This window comes from Coenobita brevimanus, chromosome 92 (genome assembly GCF_032717465.1).
Source record: "Coenobita brevimanus isolate Jiangsu-jjx chromosome 92, ASM3271746v2, whole genome shotgun sequence".
NCBI classification, from domain to species: domain Eukaryota; kingdom Metazoa; phylum Arthropoda; class Malacostraca; order Decapoda; family Coenobitidae; genus Coenobita; species Coenobita brevimanus.
Genome location: NC_137045.1, coordinates 36,119,928 through 36,136,804, shown reverse-complemented (window position 1 = coordinate 36,136,804; position 16,877 = coordinate 36,119,928). Strand labels below are relative to the sequence as shown.

The 16,877-nt window shown below is 41.0% G+C and overlaps 1 protein-coding gene across 1 annotated transcript in view; it reads left to right on the top strand.

Moving 5' to 3' along the window:
* Positions 1–16,493, top strand: part of LOC145412194 (uncharacterized) — a 146,793-nt gene extending 130,300 nt beyond the window's left edge. The window contains exon 10 of the mRNA XM_080282122.1: positions 16,417–16,493. Coding sequence (XP_080138248.1) covers positions 16,417–16,493 — 77 coding nt within the window. The remainder of the gene's footprint in view (positions 1–16,416) is intronic.
* Positions 16,494–16,877: the final 384 nt, after the last annotated feature.

Genomic DNA, 16,877 nt, shown 5'->3' with positions numbered 1-16,877 from the left:
GATTTTTTGTCAAATGTGCAAACAGTGTGTGATGTAGAAAACAGAACAAAGAATGAACTTAAGCTTGTTGCTCAACAATTGGGAATTGCTGTTCGCTCTCATCATTCTAAAGATCAAATTGTTGACATGATTAATGAAAGCTTGTTTAATGTAACTCCTCCAAATGAGCAAACGCAGATTGAATTAGCTAAGTTACAGCTAGCCCTGCAGGAGGCTCGTGTTAAGGAGGCTGAATTTCAAGCACGTGCTAAGGAGGCTGAGTCTCAGGCTAAGGAGGCGGAGTCTCAGGCTCGTATTCAGGAGGCTGAATTTCAGGCAAATGCTCGTATTCAAGAGGCACAGGTACAGGCTCAGGCACAAATTGAACTTGCCAGGATTCAGGCAGACCATGAGTACGAGTATCGCATGAAACAAGGTGGAACTGGATCATCTAGCTCTGATGATTTTGATGTGGCTAAAAATGTTAAACTTGTCCCTCCTTTTAATGAATCTGATTTAACAAAGTATTTTCAGTTGTTTGAGAGGGTAGCTACAGGTTTTAATTGGCCCAAAAAGTATTGGCCAGTACTCCTTCAAACTGTTCTCACCGGTAAAGCTCAAGTAACTTATGCATCTTTGCCTCAGGATCAATCTGATAATTATGATGTAGTTAAGAGCTTGATTCTTAAGGCCTATGAGCTTGTTCCTGAAGCCTGTAGAGTAAAATTTAGGACAACTTACAAGCAAGATAAGCAATCCCATGTTGAGTATGCAAAAATCAAAGAAGATCTGTTAGAGCAGTGGTTAAATTCTAAGAATGTGGATTCTGATTTTGGTAAATTTAAGCAGATGATTTTGCTGGAGGACTTCAAAAGGTGTATTAATAAAGATGTAAGCCTATATCTTGATGAGAAAAGAATAGATAATTTGTCTGATGCTGCAGTTTTAGCTGATGAATATGTTCTCACTCACAAGAGATATTCTAGAGGAAAAGGGAAAGCTGAGAGTAAGTACGTTGCCTCTATTCAAGAGTACAGGTAACAGGAAGGAGAATAAAGATGATGTTTCTCAGGAAGTAAATACCAGCTTCACCTCCAGATTTCAGAAACGTAAATGTACTTATTGTAGTAAGCTTGGTCATACTACGGAGAAATGTTTCAGGAGACAGGGTGATGTGAACAAAAAGGAGTCTTTAAATATTCAGTCAATTGGTCTAGTGTCCACTCTTGAGAGTTCCCAGAATTCTTTAACTGAGTTAACTGAACCTGCTTTGAGGGGTAACTTAAATTCTCATGATGGAGCTCCTCTTTTGAGCAGTAACGTGGGTGACACTCTCAAGAGTTCATGTGCTAATTTCCTGTCTGATGGTTTTGTCAGTCCTCTGGACAGTAATGAAAGGAAATCAGTTAAAATATATCGTGATACAGGTGCTTGCCAATCCCTTATGCTGACCAGTGTTCTAGGCTCTAATGTTAATTCCTCTGATGAAACTGTAATCTTACAAGATGAAGGGAATAATTACTTCTCTGTCCCTCTGTGCAGAGTGAATTTAGAGTCTGGTTTTGTTAATGGTTCCGTTATGGTTGGGTTGGTTGAGACACTCCCAGTGTCAGGTGTAACTTTCTTACTTGGAAATGATATTGATGGAAGTCAAGTGTGTCCAGCTCCTCAGTTGTCTAGTGAGCCAGTGGCTGCGACCCAGGATTGTGATGTCCCTGATGTGTTCCCTGCATGTGCTGTCACTAGGGCTAAATCTAAAGTTACTGGTGATTTAGAGGATAATGATGATGATGATGTTATCTTAGCTGACACTTTTCTTGCTAATTTGGACCACTCACCAGATGAGGCAGTACCCCGTAGTGTTGATAATTTGTCTCGTCAAGAGTTGGTTGAGTTGCAGGTTGCTGACCCTGAGTTGAAAGGTCTAGCTAACTCTGCTTGCAGTGAGGAAGAGCCAGCTGGTGCTTCTACTTGTTATTATATAAAGTCAGGAGTACTTATGAGGAAGTGGAGACCCCCAACAGCATCAACCGACTGTGAGTGGGAGGTTGTACATCAAGTTGTCATCCCTCGTGTTTGTAGGCAGGATATCATTAGAGTGGCTCATGATTCCAGTTTGGCAGGACACCTTGGAGTAAGGAAGACTGTGGCACGCATTTTGAAACACTTCTACTGGCCAGGTATCTTCAGGGATGTTTCCTGGTATTGTAAGTCTTGTCACACCTGTCAAGTTGTGGGGAAGTGTAATCAGACCGAAAAGGTTGCACCTCTAGTTCCCATTCCTCCTTTTGAGGCGCCTTTCACCCGTGTGTTGGTGGATATTGTGGGCCCTCTTCCTAAGACTTCCTCAGGATTTTCTTATGTGTTGACCCTGATTGATATGGCTACTCGTTATCCTGAAGCCATTTCACTTAGAAATATCTCAGCAAAGAACGTGGTTAAGGAAATGCTAGGGTTCTTCACAAAGTTTGGTCTGCCCAAGGAGGTACAGTCAGACCGGGGTAGTAATTTCATGTCAAAGGTTTTCAAGCAGTCTCTGAAAGAGTTGGGCATCACCCAGATCACGTCTTCAGCTTACCATCCCCAGACCCAAGGAGCGTTGGAGAGATATCATCAAACACTCAAATCGATGCTCAAGAAATACTGTTTGGAACATCAGAAAGACTGGGACAAAGGTCTTCCGTTCGTTGTATTTGTCGCAAGAGAATCTCCAAATGAATCACTGGGCTTCTCACCTTTTGAACTACTGTTTGGCCATGAAGTAAGAGGACCCCTTAAGCTACTCAAGGAATGCTGGCTGTCGGAGGAAGATGACGTCAACCTGCTGGAGTATGTGATGAAGTTCAAAGAACGGCTGTCCACTGCTTTACAGCTGGCGAGAGAGAATTTAGGAGCTGCTCAGGAGAAGATGAAGACTTGGTATGATAAGAAGTCCAGGTTACGCCACTTTCAGCCAGGAGATCAGGTTTTGATTCTGCTACCGGTTCATGGGCAACCTCTTCAAGCCAAGTTTAGTGGTCGTTATTTCGTGGAGAAGAAACTCAGTGTTGTCAACTATGTCATCGCCACACCAGATCGTAGAAAGAACAAGCAACTATGTCACATCAACATGCTAAAGTTATATCACAGGCGGGACGAAAATAATCCAGTCTGCACTGTAGCTGTTCCACCCGCGTCTGCAAGTGAAGCTCTCCCATGCAGTATGAGCCTTAGTGATAGTTTGGGGAAGAATCCTGATATCATGAATGATCTCCAGACTAAGCTTTCTCATCTACCTCCCGAGGAAAGGCAGGAGTTTTTGGCATTACTGCAGGAGTACCCGCAAGTGTTCCGTGCCACTCCAGGAAGAACTACTGTGTTGATGCATGATGTCGATGTTGGAGACGCAAAGCCAATTAAATTGCCTCCTTACCGTGTGAACCCAGTGAAAGTTCCTCTCATCCAGAAGGAGCTTGGCTACCTGTTGGACCACAAGATGATTGAGCCCTGTCAGAGCGAGTGGAGTTCTCCTGTCACTCTGGTCCCTAAGCCGGGTGGGTCACAGCGGCTTTGCATCGACTACAGACGTGTTAATCAGATAACCAAAACAGACACTTGCCCTCTCCCTCACGTGGAAGATTGCATAGACAAGATCGGAAAGGCTAGGAACATAAGTAAGTTTGATTTGTTAAAGGGATACTGGCAAGTACCTATGACTGAACGTGCTAGGGAGATCTCATGTTTTGTAACACTAGGAAAGACTTTTGCATGTTCTGTAATGCCATATGGTATGAAGAATGCACCAACCACATTTCAGAAGCTCATGAATGTTGTAACAGAGGGTTTGGCAGGGTGTGTTGTTTATATTGATGATGTATTAATCTTCAGTGACAACTGGAAAGATCATCTATGCCATGTCAGTAAATTTCTTGAGCGTTTAGTTCAGGCTAATCTTGTAGCTAATTTATCAAAGTGTGAGTTTGGTCAAGCTAAAGTTCAGTACTTTGGGTATGTAATTGGTGATGGACATGTTGCACCACCAGGAGCTAAGGTTCAGGTTATATGTGATCTTCCCAGACCTAAAAGTAGGAAAGAGCTACAAAGATTTTTGGGAATGGTAGGTTATTACAGGAGATTTGTTCTTAACTTTTCAATTCTTGTATCACCACTTACAGACCTACTGAAAAAGGGAGTTAAATTTGTCTGGACCCATAACTGTGAATCCTCTTTCAACAAACTTAAAGCTGTCCTATTAAGTCAGCCAGTGCTCGCTACTCCAAATTTTGCTAAGCCTTTTAAGGTGGCTGTTGATGCAAGTGATACAGGAGCTGGGGCTGTTTTGCTGCAAGAGGATGATCAGGGTATTGAACATCCTGTATCTTATTACAGTAAGAAGTTCACTCCACCTCAAAAGAACTAGTCAACTATTGAGAAAGAGCTTTTGGCCTTGATTTTGGGTTTACAGCATTTTTCATTTTATTTGTGTTCTGGTTTTGACCCCATAGTCATTTATACCGATCATAACCCACTGAAATTCCTTAGTAAGTTTAAAGATAAAAATCAGAGATTGACAAGATGGAGTCTACTTCTTCAGGAGTATTCATTAGACATACAACATATCAAGGGGAAAGAAAATGTTATTGCAGATTGCTTATCTAGACTTTAGACAGATTGTTTTAGAGTAATAAGAAATTTCCTTTGTAAATTTCTTTTTCTTTGTGGGGAGGTGTTACATAGCCTATGATTTCATCATGCTTTGTGTAATTTTAACGCACAGTATGCTGCATGTTTGATTACAAGCGTGTTCTGCCTCAGTCCCCCCTTCTACCGTTATAGTAGAGTAAGTCGTCCTTTCTGTTGTTCAGAGCAGGATTGTCAGCTCTTTGTCCCCTATGGCTTCATTTGCGCGTCCTTCTTACAAGTTGTATCAAGCTCTGCTGGCCCCTATATAATGAGCTCAGTCTCTGCATCATTGCCACTTAGATTTACTCCTCATTTTCTCCCCTGTACAGTTATTATTATTGTGAGTGCTCAGGAAGTCTCCAACCATCTAGCAGCTGTGTGTAATTTGAGTATAACTGTTGTTGCATTTTTTCTTGTACTGTGTAGCATAAGGTTAATTCTTAGGCCTAGTAAGGTTTTTGTAATTTATGTAGGGTTCTTATTGTCAGCCATCATTAATAATATTTTTTATCTGTAATAATATATCTGGCATTCACTGAGTATTATCTGGTATCTGATTTTAACAGGGCTGACTTAGATAAATTTACTCATGCTAATTTCGTGTTAATAGAGGCTATTGCAGTTAACTATATATTTAACCTGTTTTTGCCATTACATTATCCTTATGAGTCCTGAATGTTTTGTTGTTAGTTTGAGCATTAAACTTTAACTTGTAATTTTACCTAACTCTTTTGTTTTGAACCTGGAACTTTACGGGACAGTAGTGATTTTTAGTATTCTCACTTAAAGTGTACATTATCTTTCTCTGTTCCGTAACAATATATATATATATATATATATATATATATATATATATATATATATATATATATATATATATATATATATATATATATATATTACAGCGATCCATGGTCATAGAGTATACTGAAATTTCAGCTAGCAGTGATGAGAAATAGGGAGGTGAGTATGGAAATTAAGAAGTCACTGCATGATAGTATTGTGATCCCTACCCTGACGTATGGAAGCGAGGCATGGACCTTGCAAGAGGGGAACAAGTCAAGAGTGAGAGCAGTGGAAATGAGTTACTTGAGAGGAGCATGTGGAGTGACATGGAGGGACAGGTTGACGAATGAAGAAGTGAAGGAACGCTGTGGGGTGGATGTGGATGTGGTTGAGAAGATTAGGAGAAATACACTGAGGTGGTTTGGACATGTGGAGAGAATGGAGAATGAAAGACTGACTAAGAGGGTGCATGTGGGTGAGGTGGAGGGAGGAAGAGGGAGAGGTAGACCGAGGATGAGGTGGAGGGATGGAGTTTAGAGGTATATGAGGGAGGGGGGGGGTGAGTTGGGGGGAGGGTAGTCAAATGGTGGGTGACAGAGCGACTTGGAGGCGTTTTGTCTGCGGCCACCCTTTGCGGGATTAGGGCGTCGGGCTATAGATAGATAGATAGTTAGATAGTATATTGATTCAGAGACAAGTCCCCTTAATCGAAATCACTGCCTTAGTAACATGTAAAAAAATGAGGTCGATTTGACAACGTTTAGGGGTCACTTTAAACATGAACTTCTTAGAGGGTATAGAAGGTTCGAGAGAATTGTAGATTTTAGAATGTCCTAGAGAGGTGTAGACGATTAGAAATGATTCTATAAGTTCTGGAATGTTCTGGAAGGCTGTAGATGGTTCGAGAAATTGTGGAGTGTTGAAGAGGGGTTGGCGATGAGTCTATAAACACCAGCAGGCGGCCTCGCAGAGCAGTTGGATGGTTGTACAATGTTCAGTTGTGCAGATTGCACTGCTCACTCGAGAGGACAATATGTGTGTGTGTGTGTGTGTGTGTGTGTGTGTGTGTGTGTGTGTGTGTGTGTGTGTGTGTGTGTGTGGAGAGGGGTACCGCTCCGAAACAGTCATTCTGTATACCTAGCACTATTTGGTTTGTTTTAATGGTGCAGAAGTGTCTACATCGTTGTCATCAATCATACAGTAAATTCGTCTAAATTTGTCTTTGTCTGATCCATCAAAATACTGCGAGCTTTGTGCTGCCAGGCAGACATCAACACACATGCTACGTAGCACTGGAGAATAGGTAAGAAGATGCATATCATGTGGTCTGTTACACCACCCAGCTGTAAGCGACATGGTCAGGAGAGAATACGATGTACCGGACACGGAGAGAAGGGGCGACGCGACGGTCTGGGTGGAACGGAAAGAGAGACAACTGGCTCTTTAACTGCTCATTCTTGTCGACTACTGTGTAAATGTGTTAAAGATATATCAATGTGAGTATACGTAAAGAAACCAATAAAGTCACACATACTTACAGCACATTGTCAAGCATAATCCACAAAGTGCAGGTGATAACACAGCAATTGACATGAAGGGGTAGAATTAGAAAAAAGTTGTCCACATCGGTATATCAATATCTTCATAAAAAACCTACATGTGTTTCATTATGATGTCCATTACGTTAAGCTATTATCCTGTCAGTAATTCAGCTAAATCCAATGAAACAAGTAACAAAAACGAAGACCCTGAGAGTGCCACTCCCCAGCCCACCACTTGGTCTTTTTTTTAATGTAAGAAAGAAGGAACCAAAGGTCAGGAGCCAGCAAGAGTGTTCCCTCCAAGAAAAAATGCAAAAACAAGACAACAGAGAGCCAAGTTTAAGATCCGTTCATTGCATTTCGAGATGCCTGGACACACTGCGTTTGAAATATTGGAACTGATAGGCAGCTGGGAATACGGACAGAGGGAAACTGCTCCAGAGGTGACCTGTTGCATACGTGAAGGACTGGCAGTAACGGTTAACTCTTTCATTAGACAATTGGAAAGAAAAGGGATGAGAGTTTGTTGCCAGACGGATGCTACGCGCACGCCGTATTGGTGGAGAAATGCAAGCATACAGCTCAAAGGAGCAATGACCATTGAAGCAGCAATAGAAATGTAGTGATAGCCTCGGTCTGCAGGCTGAATAATTGATTTTATCCCGTGCCCTTGCCTCTTGAACAATTACTTTCAAATACGAATTGCTCCATTTTTGCCCATCCAGCAAGTTTGGAAAAAAAAAAAAAAATCATACCCTCTGACTTTGTCCTTCGACTTTTCCTTGTGACCTTGAAATACTGGTCTGTTGCTCTCGGACTCTAAACCAAACATCCTTTTCTTACTCTAAAACATTCCACAAAATTTTGTCTGAAGCAGATAGAGTGTGTTTAAGTTGGCATTGCAATGTGACCTTGGCCCTTGACCTACTGCTTTCAAAAGTTATAGGTCAACCCCTTGGCTGATCCTCAACTCTTCCACGAAGTTTCGTCAAAAGTATATCAAAACTGTACTACTTATTACGTTCCCACATTGGTCGAAACTTGACATTGTCCTAATAACTTGACTTAGATTACTTATTCTCAGAGTCGAATTCTTTCGTTCTTGTCTCACCCTTAATCCTTCCACAAGTTTTATTTCAATCGGATAAAAAGTAAGGCTGATCAAACCCTGTGGGCATTATATACTTCCCAAAAACAAAAGATCAACCCATTAGCTGACCCTCAGTCCGCAAGCAAAGTTTGGTTAAAGTCAGATAAACACTTTATTTCTTTCACAGACGGACACAAAGACAGTCGCATCACGTCGAACTAAATCTAACAATCACTCTTCATTCGCAGTTGCAAGTAAGTTTACTTAATGCATCACTGCCTGACAAAAGAAGTCTCTTGAAATATTAATAGTGAACAAGAAAGAGATGAACCTCGATGAGTGTGTTTAAAAGAGTGTTTTTATTGGGGAAGGTGTGTGAGACGAGACTGAATGTTGGGAGTATGAGTGTGTGTAAGGGCGTAGAAGTGTGAAGAGGATGACTGTGTGTGAAGGAGGGAAAGGGTGAACAGGAAAAATGCTATGGGAGTGAGGGAGAGCTTGTGGAGAAGTGAGCCAGTGGCTAATGGACAATGGCAAGGGAGTATGTTGTACAGTGGCAAATTGTTCATAGGGGAAGAAACGAAAATGTGAAGGGCAGACGGTGTAAGGGAGGAGACGCATGTGAGGTGGAATGCGTGTATAAAATGCGGGAAGAGAGAGAGAGAGAGAGAGAGAGAGAGAGAGAGAGAGAGAGAGAGAGAGAGAGAGAGAGAACTAATTACTCATTACAGTTGCGTTAGTAAAGAATATGATAATATTACAGCTCGGCATTCTATCAATTCCATTCTTTTTTCTCTAGTGACTGTTGACTTTTTTTTGTGTATATGGTGTGATTGTTTAAGACGCTTCAGCTGGATTGGGTTAGTAAGGATTTAGAGCCAAATGTCGGTTGGGGTTTACTGCTCACATTATGCCACTCAACGGCGTGTGAAGCAGGTCAATACTGTCCTAAATTCCGGGACTAGCAGCCAAGCCTTGGGTCTGAACGCTACTGACGGCGTAAAAGATCCATCCAGCATCCATTACATAAGTACTAGCTGCCACTGAAGTTACTGTCTGGATATTTACACAGAGACATCTTATTTAATGTTATGGTCTTATTCCACTTTTCAAATTCTGGGTTGGTTTTCAGTAATTAATTATAGTTTAGATTGACGACATTAGTGCCTAGATTTTGACAGTGAATTTTAAAATATCCGAGAGAATATGACATTATCAGACTGTCTTCCACTACACATATTGCACTTATAATGCACTTATCACTGAGGTAAGGTATCCAACTTCGTTCAGTTTTCATAATGTGTTTCAGTAAAGACAAAAATTTGGCCCCAGTCTTAATAATATACCCCTAAGAGTTAGCCTATCGATCTCTGCAGGAACACGTGCGTTGTGCAGAAGACGCATGTACGTGCCAGTCAAGTTGAATTTAATATTCCATACAGGAAGGAGAGGTGCTCCAAAAACTACTTTCCAGAGGAAATCAATAAATAGAGCCACAATCAATATCGATTCATTTTGAGATGCATGAACGTATTCCTTTAGAAAACTGAAAGCTACTGTTAGTGGAGAAGAGATATGAATGTTCGATAAATGAATGTATGAGGATACTCGTTAAACTTTACATTATAGTCACTAGCAGAGAAGGGATATGTTCATAAACAGTAGCCGAGTGCTCACTTTAAGTGGTAATCATATACGTGGCATAAAAAGAAAGAAGGAAGCAACGTTGTAGCAATGAGAGAAAGAATTAAGTGGGTCTGTGAGAGGATGGAATTTGATAATAAAAGGTCTTTGACAACATATTAATAAGAACCACGTGCTGACTCCCCAGACACATAATCCTGACTCCTATATAGAAGTAAATAACGTCACGATACAAGTAAGGAATTGGAAAAAAACGGACATTCATCACCCATACCACCGGAAATGATTTTGTGAAAGAAGTTATGGGACCTCGAAAAATCATCAGGTGAATGAGTTGTACGTTCGTAATTTAGATGAATGTGCATGTGATGGGTAAAAATCCTGCATGGACGATTTTTTTTTCCCATGCTGCAAAAAGGAACTTCTCTTCGTTGCCAGCAGCACCACCACCACCACCACCACAACCACCACCACCATCACGACCCCTTCGAGAGAGGGAAGAGAAAGACTATTCCCCAGTCCCCCTGCTTGTCGTATAAAGTGGCTGGATGAACGGGGCCTTTTTGTCTCCAGTCTTTCGTGCCTTACTGTTGTCTTCTTTTCTGTCTTTCCTCGCTTTTTGATATTTCATTGTTACTTCTGGCCCCTAGTCCTATCATGCTTGACATTTGATTTCATAGTACAAACAGCTGAACCCTCGAACGTTAACAAGTTTTGTACTGTCTAGTATAAGTAATGCAGAGTATATTAAACTCGAAAATTTGAAAAAAAGTAAAAATAGTTCTTAAAATATAATAGACTAAAATACATGGCAACATCAACTTTTTTCCTAACAATATCACCTAAAAAAAAGACATGAAATATACCGAAAGGAAGGCATTAAAGTCGGAACTAGAAAAAAAAAAATCTTACTAAAAAAAGACCAAAGGCACTACATTTTCCTTTGGGTCCCATATGCCCAGGTGGTATGAGCAGTATGTGTGGATGGCACAGCCTCCCAGCACCGCGGTAAACTGTAGGAGGGATAGGCTTTGAAAGGAGAGTTTTTTTTTTTTTTTTTTTTTTTTTTTGTAGGTGCAAATTTTACTTAAAAGAAAAAAAAAAAACATTGGTTTTCCTTCTTAATGCTCATGAAGCTCAACTGCAGGCGTTATGTATTAGCGAGATAAGGATTCTGGGCAAAGTCCAAGACCATTACAGCAGGGGAAAATCGAACCCGCAGGGGGGAGGGATGTCCGAACGCGAATCCTTTTTTTTTTTTTAATCGTATGCTTCACCCAGTAAGTGATCAATTTGTGATATGTATTTATTTTATATTAAACATGGATTGGAGTCACATTCCAGATTATGATAACTTACCTAGGCATTAAGGAAGTCAATACAGGCTGGGTAGTACTGTCGAGGGTACACAGGACGACCAACCACCTGTGCTCTCCTTGTTCAGTCCTGGAGGACAATTTTGACACCTTACCAAGGTTATTTTGCTCAATGATGCCAGTGGTTTTGCATCGCCTGTAACAGTACCAGGGGAAGGACCGCTTCAGGCTTGGCAGTTTGTCCTGGGCTTGGCTATGTGCGCAGTAATAGAGGAGCGGGACTTTTTTCTTTTTGACACGTGTGTCAGAGCTGTAGGACATCAAGTCATTCCTTTGATGGAAAAGAAACTATTGGAGTCTTGCAGCCGCTTTACTGTCTGTCACCGCATTTGATACCTCATTTTTGTTGCATTTCCCTGTACCCACAAGGGTCATGCCACGGTTCTCCAGCAGGTCAGGTACCTGGGGTACTGAGATGCGCAATTTTAGGTTCATAGTCTTTGTTCAAGTCAATGTCATGCATAGTTTCTGCTTCCACATCATCAACATCTTCCTCACTACTTTCCATGTTTATATTCCCTTCAACTCCAATCTGAGACAGACATTTTACTTTTCGGCATATCTATTGCCAATTTAACAGCCAATCTGAGCTCAACATACACTTCCCAAAAGAGAAAATAAAAGAGTAGAGCACATAGAATTCACTTAAAAACACCAACGTCGGGTGATTTCCACCCCTCCCAGAAAGTCCAGTATCACTAATGTCGTTCGGAAATTACCCAAAATGGAGTCTGTAGTTAAAAAAAAAAAAAAAAAAGTGACGGGAGCTACATGCCGCACATTGCCATCTACAATGTCTGGGGTTAGAATGAAGCTACGCAAGAAGTCATGCTGCTGTCTAGCCCTCGTGGCGATGAAATGTCAGGTGATCACCCAGCAAGAGTGAAAATTTCCCATCATTAGTGTTATAGAGTTAAGAACCTCAAATGGACGTCAACCCTTCCTCCCTTTCCAAGTCAAGTATTTTAACTAACTGATCAGTGGAGCCATTTCATCGCCAAGCCACTTCAACGCCAAAACCACTTCAACACCAAAACCACTTCAATGCCAAAGCTACTTCCACGCCAAATCCACTTCCACGCCAAATCCACTTCCACGCCAAATCCACTTCCACGCCAAATCCACTTCCACGCCAAATCCACTTCAACGCCAAAACCGCTTGAGCACCAAGACCATTTCAATGCCAAGACCATTTCAATGCCTAGACCATATCAATGCCAAGACCACTTCTACACCAAAACTACTTCAATGCCAAGAACACTTCTATATCAATATCACTTCAACGCCATGTCCACTTCAATGCCGAGACCAAGTCTACGCTAAGGCTCTCTCTTGTATTTTGTCTCTCTCTTGGAAGGAACAATATTGCGGGCTCGTGGCCTTTGGTTCCTTCTTCCTAGAATAAAATAAAAATGCCAAAACCGCTTTTTATCCCAGATTGCTGAAGTAATGCCATATGAATTTACTACCTGGCGCTAGGAATTCATTATGCAATTCACTGTTCGTTTCCACCTAACAATATCTGCAATTTATACGGTCTCCATGATGATCGTTGACAGGACTACTTATCCTCCGAGTGCTTCTGTTGGTTCTGTATTTCTGTTAAGTGTAGGTGTTAACAATGTCATGTGTCGTTTTTCAGAGTGGCTGATTAGTTTTATCTCATTTTGAGATTTCATACTGCAGGTGTTTCTGATATCTTTATCTGTGCTTTACTATTTTCTTTTATTTATCTCGTAGGCAAACACCACTTGACAACTTTTTTCAAACTAATTCTCTGATTCTGTGTGCCCTGGTTTTGTTTTTGGTAAAACACTAATAATAATATTGTCCCAATAAAAAGAAGACAAAACAGAGGAATAGAGACAGCAGAAGACATGGTGAAACAGAGGAAGGGATGGCATGGGAAAAAAAATAACCAGGAAAATGAATTAGGGTGTAATAAAAGAGGGCAGAAGTTGGGGCGATATAGGGGAGCAGCGAACGGAGAGACAGCAAGGGAGATGAGACTAGCAGTTGTTGGGGTGATGAACCAGGAACCAAGGGAATAATGTAAAGGTTAAGGGGAAAGGCGTTCACGTGTGTGGAGAGAGAGAGAGAGAGAGAGAGAGAGAGAGAGAGAGAGAGAGAGAGAGAGAGAGAGAGAGAGAGAGAGAGAGAGAGAGAGAGAGAGAGAGACTTATTCCTCATGAGGGCAAGGGGCGAAGTGCACCAACATGATCTTTCCAGATGTTCATCAGTTCTAGCAACTGAAACATAGAGGGTTCTCAAGTGGAGGCGAACCTTCCAGCTAAAATAACAAAACTAATGAGCCATACAAAGCTCTTTGTCATTAGCAGTTTATAAGCAATGCCACTCAGAATTCACTCCCACCTCCGCTACAGCACCTCCTTAAGGAGTGTATATGCTTAAAAAAGAATGCAAACAGTAACAAACATCCTGGTCCTTTTGAGGCCGTGGCTTATTTGGTAGCAACTGTGACACCTTTTATTAGCTCTAAAATAGGGATAACAGCTGATCCACGTAGAAAAAAGTGTGAAGGATAGTCCTGTGGTATTAAAAAAAATGGAAAATCATGGCAATGGCTCTATGGGAGTGTCATGGAAAATCATTGTTTGTTGCTTAGACAAGTTATTCTATGATCTCCACTGGGGAAAAAGCAGCATACCAAGGAAAAATATTCTTCATCAGTGGAAATATTATGCTTGGATTCGTACCACGAAACTTTTTCATGTGGCTTTTGACTCTAAGCATTGTCTCATAGTTTACCACACTGCAAGAGGGTTGGTTGCATATGTATTTATCGCTGCAATCTGTTGCAGCCTGTTTCAGTCTGATGAGTAGAAAATACTTTACTGTGCATACATTGATAAGTTTACCAGTCATTATAATAGCCATTGCATTTAGTGTATATATGCCTATATAAATTTTTTTTTTTTTTTAATTGATAATGAATGGAGGAAGGAAAAACAAAGGAAAAAAAAAATAAGTCCGTGTGCCTAAAGGCTTCCTCCATTCATAAAATACTTATAACAATTGGATTTAAAATCGAGAGGATTAAATGTATGTGGGAAGCAACTCCCAGGAAGTGAATTCCAGAGAGTAGTAGTTCTGGGGATAAATGAATTTTCATAAGCAGAGGTCCTGCATTGTGGGGGAGAGTGCGAGTTAATGGGCGCTCCCAGCTGCCCGAGTATTTCGGGAGAAAATGTGAAGGGGAGGCACAATTGAAGCCAGTTCATTAGAGCACTTACGGTAAAAATATCGATGAAATAGTGCTAAAGAAGCAACATCTCTACGTACTGATAACGGAGGAAGGTCCTGCGTTATGGCAGGATTATTGATTAATCTAATGGCTTTATTTTGAATTTTGTCCAACTGCCTCAGTGCAACCGCTCCACATCCACTCCACGGTGGTGAACAGTATTCGATCTGAGAACGCACATGACATTTGAATATTGTGGCCATCTGCTCGTCAGTGAAGAACTCACGAACTCTGTTTTTTAGAAGCATTTTTAGCAAGGGATTTAACATAAGCTGTCCAGCTTAGGTTGGGGTTCAGAGTAACACCTAGGATATCAATTGTAGTGGATATGGGAATACTGACATCATTTAAAATTATGTGAGAGTCTGAGGGATTCTTTCTATTGGAGAAATTAATGTATTTATTTTTCTGATCATTAAATGAGACCAGATTTGTTTGTTCCCATTGATTAATTTTAGAAAGGTCCTGGTTCAGAGAAATTGCTGTGTTTATTTGGGAATTCATAATATCAAATTTTGTAAAGGAGGTACTAAATGTGAAAGAAGTATGAAGCGTCGAGTCATCAGCATAAGAGTGTATTGGGTTGTGCGTGACAGATAGGAGGTCATTTATATGAATGAGAAAGAGGGTTGGTGCCAAAACTGATCCCTGAGGTACGCCAGCATTTATGGAATGAAACTGAGAATAAATTATAAAGTCATCTGGGACAGGCTGAATGAGAGCAAACTTCTATCAAGAATGAAAGGAACAAGTTGATAGACAAAGACGAAAGAGTTTACCTAGGCATGGTGTAAGCACGGAAGCACAGTTCTTGAGGACAACGGGAGGGACCCCATCAGGCCCATTGGCCCGTGGTGGCAGAAAATATTTCAAATGAAGAAATTTTAATGTCAGCCATGAGGAAGTCAGAGGGGAGAAGAGATGGAGGGACAGCAACGGCATCGTGTAAGATGGAATTGGAGGAGAAAGTCCGAACGAAGAGTTCTGCTTTATCAGTAGAAGAAATAGGTACAAAGCCATCAGAGTAGAAAAGAGGAGGGAAGGATGGGGAAGAAAAGTTAATAGAAAGGCTTTTGGCAAGGTGCCGGAAGGAGCAGGAGGAATTCGAGTTGGAGAGTTCAGATCATTTAGTACACATGAAATTTATTTTAGCAGAGCAAAGAACAGACATAGCACGATTCAGGGCAGAAACATAAAATAGATAAGATTCAGGGATGGGTTGGCTCCGGTACCTCTTGTAGACATTCTCTGTTGTGAACAGCATCAGAACAAACGTGATTAAACCAAGTTTTTTTTTTGCATTAGTCAAAGGATATGAGAAAGGAACGTATGTTTCCATGCCCGAGAGAATAACTTCCATAATGCGCATGGCACACTCAGATGGTTCTCGGCCATGGGAGCAATAATCATTCCAGGGAAAATCAAAGAAGTATTGCCCAATCAGCAGCTCCATAGTGCCACAACCGACGTTTCCTTAGAGGGTCCATTGGCCGTACTGGAGTAATAGGACAGGTTAAGGTGATAAGGCTGTGATCGCAGAAGCCTTACGGGATTCTTTATGAGCGACTTGAACGTTATCAGTATTTGCCTGCCTTTGTTACACAGAAGCAAGGTGTCCACCAGAATACAAACGTTCAGAATGTCAATATCTGCAGAAGTCCACATTAGTTTTTCAACGTCTGATACCAGTTAATCCCAGTATAAATGTGTTTTACTGGTGGCATGTCACATGACAGAGCACATATCAGTGTTCCTCTCTCCGTCCTCCCCGCGGCACTGTATGAGCAGTGCTGTAAAGGGACCTGCTCTTGAGGAACTATCCCGTGTAAAGAAAGACCTGGTGGCTGCCAGGGGGATCGGATAGGGGGCCAGGATACTGTATTTGCATATACGGCACCAGGATGACCAACAGCATCAAGAAATCATGGAAATGGAGAATGTGAAATCTGTATTTAAGGGGACCTGGCATAAGCCTAATAGCTGATGAGGCACATGACAGGATCACTAACCCTCCCTGCAAAAGTGAGGTTAGTGCCCTGATGCTGTGTATCCATAAGCTCCTTTGCTATGCAGGTCTGACAGGGGTGAGATACGAAATCAACCATGTGTACCATGGTCACTTGATGCTCAGCAGCATCTACTCACACTAAACTGAACTACCACAACAAAGTTTCACTTTATATATATATATATATATATATATATATATATATATATATATATATATATAGATAGATATATATATATATATATATATATATATATATATATATATATATATATATATATATATATATATATATATATATATATATATATATATATATTTATACACTGTATAAATATACACTTTCCACAAGACCCAGTGATAAGGCAAAACAAACTCGTTCGTCGACTGTGTACCTGTGTCACTGCGATCAAATCATTAGCCGCAAAAAGTCAGCCATAATAGAGCCAGAACAAGAAAAAATACCCTGTTATTTTCCTGAATATGCTAATTTGCAATAATTTCGTCCAGTTGCCTGTTGCGGCCA